Raw genomic sequence first — 11589 nt, forward strand, 5'->3', positions numbered from 1 at the left:
CATTCGTACCACCAAGAATTGAGAAAGGGACAATCGCGTGTTACCCTTCAAATCATTTTAACTGCATCTTTTATTTACTTTAACCTACATATTTCACAGTGGCTTGAAACAGAAGCATCTCAGAGGGGAATGGAACCCCTTTTTCTCCGCATGAGGCACAACACTCTGTTTCCGTTCATCATTTTTGTTAGAAAAGCAAGTTGCCATTTATTAAGCGTAATATTTTTAGCCAAAAGAAAAAGAAAAAGAAAAGAAAAGAAAAGTGGGGTAATATTTAATGTAGAGCTGTCAGATGCAGGAATCCATAGCCCTGCACAAGGAGGAGTTTTAGCCAGAGACTGGTGAAGTGGAGATCCTTTATTGTCGGGTGCAAAGGATACCATCGCATGGGGTCATGTACTATAAAAAGATAGCAACTCAGTTAAAACTTCCACCAAAAGGCCTCAGTTAAAGCGTTCAGTATCTGTCTTTAGGTACCACTTGTGTCATTCTGCTTGCTACGGACTGGACAAACGCTGTACTCTACCCCTCTGGCACAACTGCTGAACCCGGAGAATTTTCTTCCAAGTAACATCCCATTATTAGTTCAAGAAACACTCGCAACAACTCAGTAGCGAAAATCACAGGCTACAACCACAAAGAAAAAAAAAAAACTCTGCAACCAGCAACTTGATCATGTTACCAACTTTTTAATCATTATCATTTCTACACAAAAGAAGAACCAAAAGAATTGTAAACAGGTATATGGCTATGAACACGAGCCAAAACAATTTGGCCATTTTACAACCTGAAAAAGAAAAAACAAAACAATCTCAATCACTTTCTTCAGAAAAATTAAAAGGAAACTTCTCTGACTCGGCCATTTGCGCGGCACCATAACCACGCATGACGTTGGCAGGACAGACTGTAGTTCCCTTCTGCAAGCAGCACCAACCTTGTTCTCCTGTATCATGATTCCACCAGCTAGCCCAAACTTTATCGTCAGAATAACTAATCATCCAAAAAAAGTTCTTTTTCCTCTTTTTTCTTTTCATGTATTTGCTCCAGAGTATACAGCACTCGCTCTGCCAGCCAAAAGGGAGGTATGCTCTTCGAACCAACCTCCGCGTGGCCGAATATGTGCAAACGAAGGGCCAGGCTTTCTGCCCATAATCATGCCCCATGGCATTCTCCCCATTTTGCTTTTGATGGGCAAGTGGTGGTTAAACCGGACCCAGCCAGCCCCCAACAGTTCTCGTCAAAAGGTATAGCTTTTGCTGTTGGACTCTTCAGCCCCTTTTAACTTAATGATCCACAACCCCCTAGTCAAAGTGGAAGGAGCTCTTATTAAGGATCCACTGGCTTCACAAAATGAGCCCACCTGCACAGGGAAGGAGCCAACCTGAGCTGAAGGGAGGTTCACTCAAAAGGCCAAACTAAGATCAACACCTTGACATCCCCATGCAGCTCTCTGACCTCATTAACAGCTCCTCGGCTTCCACCCTCCCGCAGGCGACGTTGCCAGTGATACACGGCTTCTCGAGCCTGGTCCTGTTGATCGTGTCCGCCTGAACCGAGAAGAGGGCGCTGACCGGCCGGTGGTCTGAGAACTTGGACTCCCATCGCCCGTAGGATATCTGGTGAATGCCTTTGCCTTTCCAGAGAATCCTGTCGCACCTAGAAAGGGAAAAAAATGAATTAGTTTATGTCGGTCCCATCAATGGAACGGCGCTCCAATGCTTAATAAAAGGCCCTAGTAGCCAGCAATCTCACGGCTACCAAAAATTAGCTCACATGGCCTGAAGCAGAGAAATGGCAGAACTGCTGACGGCTTTCCCTACACCATGTTTCATTCTGCTACACCAGATTCCCGACTGCTATTGCTTCTGTCGGAAAGCAATCGAGGTTGCTACTTAGACTTTCTATTTTAAAATAGTTTGAACTCTAGGAGGGAAGGTGGTAGGACCGTATCAGAAGGCAACGTGAAGTTCATAATTTAATGGCGCTCGTAACGAATCCAACAGAGCCGGAACAAGTTTTGACAAGAAAGCAGATGAAGATTAAATTATATTTGATGGACGAACACAAAGGAACCAAAAATAAAAGTTAAACCCTGCAAAATTAAAAAAACGCATTTCGCTAGATAGTGGGGAGAAGATGGTACGGGCTAATCCTTTCGAGGACAAACAAGAATGAGAAGAATGCTTAGGGGAAAATTCACAAGCACGTAAAGTAAAGAAGAAGCCTTGACAGAGAGGGAGAGTTTTTGAGGCAAAGGGCAGTCAGCTGTCGTGTATTTTCAGCCATCGGGCCCAACGACGGGCAGGATTCCTTCCAAACTCTCTCTAACTAGATTCCTTTCCTGACAAGGGATAAGACTATGAACATGGAAATGCGAAAAAGACTAGCTCTACTGGGGCTGCGTTTGACGGTCATTTATCTGACAGACACGCGAAAGGTCTAGATCAACCTGGTAAAAACTAGAAAAGTAGAAGTAGCTTCTTAGCATGGACAAGTCCAGAGAAGTATTGACTAGGTAACACAAGCTTCTAAACGACAAAAATAACTTTTGCCTTTTTCTTGTTCCCATAGTTAATGACTGTACCTTCTCTGGCCAAATTGGTTTTCATAAAAAAATTCAGAAGAAAGTGGGGCTTCATGAACAAGCTACCTGTTTTCTGTTTTACTTTTATTTTATCTTTACTGCCTAAAGGGACCTTGCCTTTCAGTTTCTGAAGCTTTTCAGAGGAATAACGGAACAAGCTTTTCAGGGATGCAACAGAGGCATGTTCACAATCAAACCGGGAGAGAAAGCATACCAAGCGGGAGTCCGGCGCTTTTCCCTAGATCTGGCGGTCTCGACGGCGTAACGGTCTGAATTGACCAGGTACTTGTAAGTAGGCGCAAAGGAAATCCTCCCTTCTTCCCATCCTTTGAACACGCGTCCCGCTTTTTGCTCTATTCGCAGCTGCAACCAAAGTTTCATTTGTCATCAAGTATGCTCAACACGAAGGTCAAGCCAGCCAGTTATGGGCCAGGTATGACTAGTAGTGTCTTTCAGGACCCCAGTTTAAACCATAATGCTTTTTCTAGAGTGATTCTTTAAACATACTACTTGCAGACAAGGATGTCTCACGTCTCCAACCAAAACATACAAAATATAGGTCTTCGGTTTGTTCGATCGAATCTTGTGGATGTATTCCGCATCCGCATTTAATTAGGCAAGTTGACAAACTAGTTGCTTCCGCAAAAGGATAATCTTTTCAATTTAAAAAGTTTTAATAGATTGCTGTATATTATTGACTTTTATTAGATCTATCCAGTCATTGTAGCCATGATTCAAACGAGTTTCAGCTAATGAAACCATCTAAGCTGCTAGACAAGATTAAATAAAGAAAGGAAGACAAAAACAAAAGAAAGGCTGGAAACAGGATATCTCTAACGCCAACAAGACGGAGACAACTGCAGCTGAGCAGCGATACGTGGGCTAGGTGGGTAACACATTGGTTGCAGCTTTTGACTTTAGAGTTCATCCGTGGGGACAGAAGATATCTGCTCAAAGTGGTAGGACTATTGATTCATAAAAATGCATCTCGTGCCTTTAGATAGTCAAAAGCGAGTCCTGACTGGGCCAACTTCAGCAGAAAACTTGTCAGCCATGGTCGAGCTCATGAAAGTGGGGAATAGGCCATACCATTACAAACAGGACATGCCCCTGCAACACGTCTCTGCTTGATTTTCGACATATGATTACATTGCAGTGCATAGTTACAGTCACAGGGGTGCTCGGGAAATAAAAGTAGTTAAGATTCAGCGCAATCTGGACTTGGATTTCCCGAAACAAAAAGGGAGTAGAACCATCAAACCCTGACTGGGTCTATTACAAATTGGCGTGTCCTAAGTTGAAAGTAAATAGCATGAGTAAAAATTTAAGGAGCATAGATCTTTAGATTTATTTACCTGATCCTTCTCCAACAGGACGTCCCAGTCCTTCCTCTGTAGCAACTTCTGAGTGTCTTCACAGCCGCATGCTAGGCGATAGTTTAGATCACCGAGCCAGATTATTCTACTGTAAGAAAATAGGTACAGTTAGTTACACATGTTGATGGCACTCAAGGGGGCTTCGAGCCTTTTACTGAAAAATGCAAAGTTGCGAAGGGTTGGTTTCTCGTGCATTGCGCGTCAGGTCAGATGCCCAAGTAGATCTATCCTTCAAGCTCACAGTGGCTATAAATTTCTATGATAGACCACTGACTTTAATGAGATGGCTCACAAACAGTATGTCCACTAAACATGGAAGAGCCCAGCTAGGAAGTATCAGGATTCTACGATAATAACGGAAGTCTAACGCATCCAATTCTTATTGCTTGGACAGATTTACGGAGGAAGCTGAATTAGATCCACAGTTTTCCATGTTTCGCTTTTTAGAAATGGCCCGTCATATTTAAAAGCGCATGCTCCGGACTTTATCGCAATGACATGGAGTGTGGGTTCTACCGACTGAGAAATCATGAACGCCTGCCTACAAAAGCAAAATGCATGGCCGTTGTCAAGTGTCTATTTATGGCCTACTATACCAAAAAGTCACCAAGAGCTGTCAATTCCTGATGAGTCCGCCGTGGTGGTGTACTAATCCTTATCAGTGAACCTGTTCTACCAGTCCTAGTGGCCCTTAATACGACATCAGCTTTTGGAATCTTGTCTACTGAAGCCAATCGAAAGCTTATGGCTGCATAGGTAAAAATTTCTGTTCATACAGTAGACTCAAAGGCCAAAATACAGTCATGTCTGTAAGATCGGAAACTAGGCATTTTCTTCAACATATAAATAAAGCACCTCAAAGGTTGTTTATGCTAAAGTCAAAGGCCGAAATGCAGTTATTTCTGTGAGATCGGAAACTAGACATTTTCCTCAAAATAGAAATAAAGCACCTAAAAAGCTATCCATGGAGATCAGTGACTTACTCATGGTCTAAAATGCTATCTGGGGAGGGTGCAGGTCCAGAAAGTCTACGAGATACAGGGAACCTCGTCTTCCTTAGGATTTCAATAACATCGGAATTCCTTCGGGTTTCATCACCTTCCTTCTCACCAGAGGTCAAATGTGTACACACAAAACAGAAGGAAGTTTGATGAAAGGTCATACTGATTGAAATCGAGCCCTGCGGAAATAACACATGCACCTTGTTACTATACTCATGCTTGAAGCTTTGAGAAATTATAACAGACAAGAGACCACCAGTTGATCTTCCGTATTGCATCTACTTATCCAAATCAATCTACCATGCTGGATACGGTGTCATGGAAGTGTAGATTAAGCGGGAGGAAAGACCACATTAAGTGATCCCAGAACTTTGATTCCCGAAGTGCCAAATATAAACGATGGTCGAAAAAAAGAAAAAGAAAAAGTAGGAGTCATTTTAGTTCTTAGAAAAGCCTTCCCGCGTAAAGGATTTAAATGATTCCGTCCGATGATGTACTTTACAGATGTTTGGCCGACAAGAGTGGTACTTCCGAGAAGGTCGTTTGGTTCATATCCCCGCTGTCTAAATTCTATGTCCACATCAAGCTGCAGGGTACAATTGTATAGGCCATAAAGGGAGCTGAGTTTGTGCATCAATTGGTTATTGAGGCAGTCCAGGGAAAAATTGGCCCATCAGACAAAAAATGTTCCAAATTAAAGGAGAGCAACCTGGGCCAACAGCCTCGAAGCCTAGCTACCGGCAACAGGGGAACAGGCCGAACATCCCCTTCCTATGAAGAATGGCCAAATTAGAAGTAGGTGATACAATAAAATTTTGAATACATGATGCTCGCAACCATAAAAGCAGAAAATGGAGAACTAAGTAGCTCAAGCAACTTCTAGGGCTAACAGTAACTTAAGCAAGCAAAGCCGTCAATCTCATAATCGATAAAACGGCCAAAGAGATCCAGAAACAGAAGACGTGATAAACTACTGACCTTGTTCCCCATGTAGCCCATTAGTCCCCGACCAACGCATGAGACTTTGAGGCTGCCAATGTGTTGCCTCAGGTCCCTGCGAATCCATACGCAGAGGAAAAGACCCACCATCTGTTTGCTGGCGGCCAAGCAGTAGCGCCCTCCGTGGTGCCTTTCCCATGCAGACTCCGCAAGCCCGCTACACTCTTCATCCAAACAAGTGGAATTTGGGTAATTCGCGTCTTCCTCATCCATCTGACTCTCCATGGCCAGCAGATCCGAGAAACTGACCCTGGGCTTCTGGGTCCGATGGTGGTCGGTCAATGTGGCGCCTTCCTCGTTGGAGAGGCTGAAGGTAGGGGACATGGACTCTGCCGGTGGAGACGCATCATGTCCATTCAGGGCCTGACGTATTAGTGAAAGCCACCTCATGGCAGGGCCATGGTCCTCCGCACCTAACACGTTCCCCGCGTTTAAAGGCACTATTTCTTGAAACCTGTTTCCACAGAGAAAATCAATGGAACTTGATCTCAGAGATTATTTATGGTACATCATCCATTGTAGAGGCGAGTCCCTGCCTCCACAGTTAAAGCGAACGATACCCAGTTTAAACAAATAAAAGCACAATTTCTGGATTGCCTTTTAATAGGGACATTGGTGAACGCAATAGAAAGAAATGACTTTCAATGGAATTCAATGGCATTAATATCACCACGCTCATGAAATTACTATTTCAGTAACAGGTTGAATACTGAAGTAAAAATTTCAACTGAATTTCGTAACCCACCGTTGCATTTTCTATCTCATCAAGGCAAAAGCCAAGGTGCTGATCTAAAGAAGAGCTTATCTTGCAATATCCTGCAAAGTTCTCTAACATTTACCTAAGCTTAAGATGAGATATCCAGTTGATGGCCCCATTTAGCCATTTGCTAAAAAAAAAGGGGGTCATGGATACCACCTCTTCTTTCTGAATCAGGTGGGCCACTGAAACCCACCCCTGAAAAACATTCTGCAGTATGGACCGTGCCAAGGTTGATCGTCAATCAACATAAACGAGAGGAATAGGTTGAATCCTTTCTACAACATGCACAAGTGAGCAAGGAACGGCGATTCAAGAAGCCCATGGTTCCATTCGAATCGGGGAGTCGCCAGGCTGTCCAATAGACATACTGATAACAGCTGCATAGGAGAAGTACGTGGCCCAAGGCGGCTACGTTAAGTCCAAGCCCTTTAGCACACATCCATAGTTTGTGTGTGGGGTCAATGGAGAGCATGCGACTTCAATATCAAACACGGTATGTTTTTTGCGCCCATTTCTACAGCGTTACGCGTTATATACTCAAGACAAGCCCGCTTCACCAACGCCGACACTCTTTCTACTAATGACGTGAAATATTTTTCAAATACTGATTGATTGGAGCTTTGCATGAAGATGCCTCTAGCGCATCCTAATCAAGAATGGCACCAATAAGAGCCAACATCACCGCCGCAGTCTCCAAGATTAAAAGGACCAAGTTGCCGTAAACAAGGACCCACATGTTGTTGATTCGAATCAAGTTGGTCAATGACACCTTCTTATGGATTTACAGAATCACAGACTTTACTTTCCATCGACTTGAATAAGTTATTCCATCAGTGCAGTAATAAGTAATTCAGACAAAAAAAAAATATGACAATCAGTAAAATTGGGGACTGGATGAGGATAACTCTATCTAAAAGTTGGGGATCTAGTTGGGTCTAATTCTATCTTAAAAAGTGGATCGAAGTTCTGAATCGGCCTCAGATTCTCCTTGGGCTGGTCAGGCCAGGACAAGGTCTGATCTGATCGCAAGAAGCAACCAGTCATGTGGTGAGTACAACTACTTACATCCCATCAAACAGCGGCAGGGTCAGCACCATGTCGACGACAAAAGAAAATAAAGGGAAAACGCATGAAAGATGCTCAGTTCTAGCATTCGCAGCCTAACTACTAAAAAGCAATAATGCAAATCCCCTTCCTTTGCTAAGACCAGGTACGAGTCCGTATTGCTCCCTTTGGAGACTGCCTACGCGGTCGGTCGTCACAACGAAAGCGGCCGTTATGAGCTAGGTTAAAGTTAAACCCTACTATGCAAAGAGAAGAATAATCTGACCGCCGCGCCGGCTCTGCATAGAGAATTCCGCCATAACAGAGACCCACCGACCCACAGTTCACCACCAAACAGAGAGAGAGAGAAAGAGGGTACCCGAGTACGTAGATATCGGCGGGGAATTGGGCTTCTAGCCAGTCTCTGAGATTCAATCCGCCGTGAGGTGGATTACCTCCCACATTCCAAGTGCCGACGAACATCCTGATCGATCAACAGGAAGAGAGTGAGCAAGCACAAACGAAAAAGGAGGTGCCATCAGAGAGCATCTTTTTGTGTCTCTACGAACCTCAAGTTCTCGGTACCCGGGATCAGTGGTTCAGCCCTGGGCAAGTCTTGGCATTTTGGAGCAGCAAGGTACCAGCCTCCTGAATCGTTTGGTAACAGAACAGAGAAAGCGAATGTTGGGATATTAGATGGAGATTTAACTTTTCTTTTTTCTAATTTTTGGATTGGCAACACGAGGGAAACACATATGGCAGGGCAGATATCATAAAGGAAGAGAGGAGATGAAATTTGGATTTTCCAGTTTTTTCTGAAGAGGAAATATTCAAAAGAGAAATTGGCTATTACCTAACAAATCCTTCTTGAGAAGGACGCATCGGTCTATGTCGGAGCAGCTAGCCCTTCGTTCTGTCGTGCCTGAACAAAAAAGTCGAATGGCCAAAACTTAATGGTCCACTCTAGATCATCCGAAGAAGAGGAAACGAGCAGACCAAAATAGCGGGAGAAAAAGGTGGGAGAAGCGAACTTATACAAGGATGAACGGAGGCGTTGGCTCCTAGCGAATCTGAATGGAACTCGTCCGATTTGATATTGAGCCACTTTCTCATCACCATCCTTGGCCAGGAATATGACTGCAGAACGAAGAAAATGAATGAGACTGCAAGTGGTAAAAGTCAAACCCAAAATGAAATAATTTTACTAAAAACGAAGAGAAAAAGCAGTAAATTCTCTGGTCCCTGAAACGACGGATTCTTTATTACCCTGCATTTGCGCTCCTTTTTCATCTTTCCGCTAGCAAAATGGCCAAATTCCACCATTCTTTCCCGGAGCCACAGCGTTCCACCAAGAGGGGCAGACGGTAGAGGAGGACGCAACAACCGAACACGTCTCTCAACCACTTCGCATTAAAAGTACAACCAGCCGTAGCTCTCTTTAAGCGCCGAGTACGAGGGTGGACTTGTTAAGTTATGGGAAGCTTCTGACCGTCTTATCTTGCGACTGAAGGCCGTGAATGGGAAGGAACCACAGGCGAATACAATATGCAGGAAGTAGGTCAGAGTTATCTCGAGTTATCTCTTCTTCCTACCAGAATGCAAGGTAGAGGAGTGTGGGGGTGGGGCGGTGGCAGAAACAGAACCGTTCTTTACAGAACCGTTCTTTTGGAAATAGAAAATGTTGGGTTGTGGCCAACGGGGATTGATGAAGCCAAAGCAAAACGTGAACACCACGATGAAGGTTAACAATGTCGGAGAAAAGTGTGGAGAGAGAGAGAGAGAGAGAGGTGAGAAGCGAGGTAGCTACTGGCTAGATCAAAATGGGACGCCTCGGCTCAAAATAACTGTCTGTTCCGCGTTTTGAAAGTTCACAAATCGAGATTTCGTTTCAGGGAAAGGAAGTTGCAGAAAAGATGGGGAGTCGCATTAGAATGTCGAACAGAAAGCTCTCGTCCCAGAAAGTCCGAGACACCATTACCACCGCACCTGAAATGTCATCAGAAATCAAAACAATCCGTTAAGAAAATGAAACGAAAAGGTGAAATGAATTATTTAGCCGGTTCATCTTTGTTCCGTTCGTTACCATGCCTCCATAAGCGGTTGTCAAGGGGGGGGGAAGGCCCGCTATCTTTGGAAAAACAGAGGAAAAAGAGCAAATTCAAAGGAGAAAAGGAAGTTTGTTAAAAAATGATCATGAGATGTGAAATAAGAAGAAATTTGAAGTTATTCAATTCGAAAGAAAGAGCGGGAATCGAGGCGCCACTTCAGACGATCGGCTAATGTTCAAACGGCAACAATCGATCGCTAAAGAAGTCAAGCTCTTTCTCGAATCGTTTGATCAAAGGAATTCCCTCGATTCCTTCGTCTTCCATGGATGAAATGGCCATGAAAAGCCTAAGGAAAATTTCCAAGATTAAGCCCGCGTTCCTTGGAAAGCAGAAAGACCACAAAAGGAAAACCGAAAACTGTAAACACTTTCAGGGCTCCAAACATCATCCAAATGGCAAAAGCTGGTTGGCAGGCAACGGAAGATCCCGTGTTGAAAACGGGAAGAACGGGGAGACGAAATGGGAAAAGAACTACAAAGAATGCGAAAAGATATCAGGTGTAACAAAGTTTGCTTTTAGTCACAGACGTCTTTAATGCTTGAAGAAAACCGAAAACGACATCAAATTGACCAACTGAAATCACCGATTACGTCTTGAGAATTTCACAAACATTTGGATAGTAAATGAAGTTAAATGGAGAAATTAATGCCCCACAAACATTATATCCAGGCGATCGGTTGTAAACGAAAACTGACATCCACAACAGGGAAAAATCGGAGCAAGACAACGAGTCTTACGGTTAAAAGAGCCTTTGCTTAACTCGTCAACTTCACAACCATTATGTCACCAAATAAACATCCGCCATGGAAAAGATTATACCGTTCAAAGATGATACTTTCAAACTTCAAATTCCTAAAACACAAGTAAGATTTGAAAAAAATGAGGAGTTTGAGAGAGATTTATCCCCACATTCTCCTAGTTGACGAAGTCACCGATTAGCTTCAAAAAACACATGTAATTGACTTCAACTCATGAACCCGAGAGATCAACCGATCAATCAAGTAGAGAGAGAAAGCACCTACACAGATCAGGAGAAACTTCGGTGCGGCTGTCTGCGTAAACTTCTTCAGAGATGTATTTTTCAAGTTTTTTTCCTTGATCCGAATCAAAGTATCTGCTGTCAAGTGGAAACAGAAGAGGAAAAGGAGGAGGAGGAGGAGGAAGAAGAAGAGAATCGCCAGAAAGAAGAAGAGATACAGTGCCGCGTTGCTCTGCACGTCTGTCTGGGAAACGGCTTCCCCTTTTAACACATACGACGAAGAAAAATATCAAACTCCACAAATAAGAAGCTGGCGAGAGAAAAAGAGAGAAAGATGAGAAAAGGGAGGGGTGTGGGCCATGGCTGGCTAAAAAGAACGGAATCTCCCATCTCTCTCTCTTGCTGTGGGTGTGGGAGTTTCTGGCAGGCCCTCGGAAAGGGTGGTGGCAGGAGTTGCCTCCCCTTTTATACCCAGAGAACCTTCGCCCCCGGCGGCCGCCCCCGCCTTCCCTTCCTTTCCTCAATGAGAATTTTCCGAACAGTCTGCCGGACTTGTCTGACTATAATTGGTCAAACCGATTCGGACTCCGATCGGCTGAAGACTCTAAGGAGTGCGCTACGTTAAGGTCATAAATTTTTATAGTATATTGTTTATGACTTTTAAATATTTATTCATGTTTAATAAAGTTTGTGATATTTTATAATTTGAAAAATCAAAAACTTCAGTGTGGAGCAACA

At 43.7% G+C, this 11589-nt stretch overlaps 1 protein-coding gene across 5 annotated transcripts; it reads right to left on the minus strand.

Moving 5' to 3' along the window:
- Positions 1–683: 683 nt before the first annotated feature.
- LOC116256872 (type I inositol polyphosphate 5-phosphatase 8-like) lies at positions 684–11264 on the minus strand. 5 transcript variants are annotated; one of them, XM_050078500.1, is made up of 12 exons: positions 10895–11263; positions 9031–9750; positions 8796–8901; positions 8618–8686; positions 8334–8412; positions 8144–8248; positions 5940–6414; positions 4944–5140; positions 3940–4048; positions 2799–2947; positions 1456–1656; positions 684–1360 (listed from the first exon to the last, which is right to left on the minus strand). In XM_050078500.1, the coding sequence occupies exons 2-12, from the start codon at positions 9085–9087 to the stop codon at positions 1327–1329; spliced, it is 1581 nt and encodes a 526-aa protein (XP_049934457.1). In that variant the 5' UTR covers positions 9088–9750; positions 10895–11263; the 3' UTR covers positions 684–1326. The 5 variants fall into 5 exon arrangements, with proteins under 5 accessions (XP_049934457.1, XP_049934458.1, XP_049934456.1 ...); XM_050078501.1 differs by having other exon boundaries at positions 684–1656; positions 3940–4045; positions 10895–11264; XM_050078499.1 differs by having other exon boundaries at positions 684–1656; positions 10891–11261.
- Between the last annotated feature and the right edge of the window lie 325 nt (positions 11265–11589).

This window comes from Nymphaea colorata, chromosome 6, assembly GCF_008831285.2.
Source record: "Nymphaea colorata isolate Beijing-Zhang1983 chromosome 6, ASM883128v2, whole genome shotgun sequence".
Lineage (NCBI taxonomy): Eukaryota > Viridiplantae > Streptophyta > Magnoliopsida > Nymphaeales > Nymphaeaceae > Nymphaea > Nymphaea colorata.

Coding starts and splice junctions, on each gene's coding strand:
- LOC116256872 (XM_050078500.1), bottom strand. CDS start 9,087: ATGGTGGAATTTGGCCATTTTGCTAGCGGAAAGATGAAAAAGGAGCGC. Junction 8,687..8,795: donor CTCCGTTCATCCTTGTATAA/GTTCGCTTCTCC, acceptor TTTTTTGTTCAG/GCACGACAGAACGAAGGGCT. Junction 6,415..8,143: donor GCCGATATCTACGTACTCGG/GTACCCTCTTTC, acceptor CTGTGGAAACAG/GTTTCAAGAAATAGTGCCTT.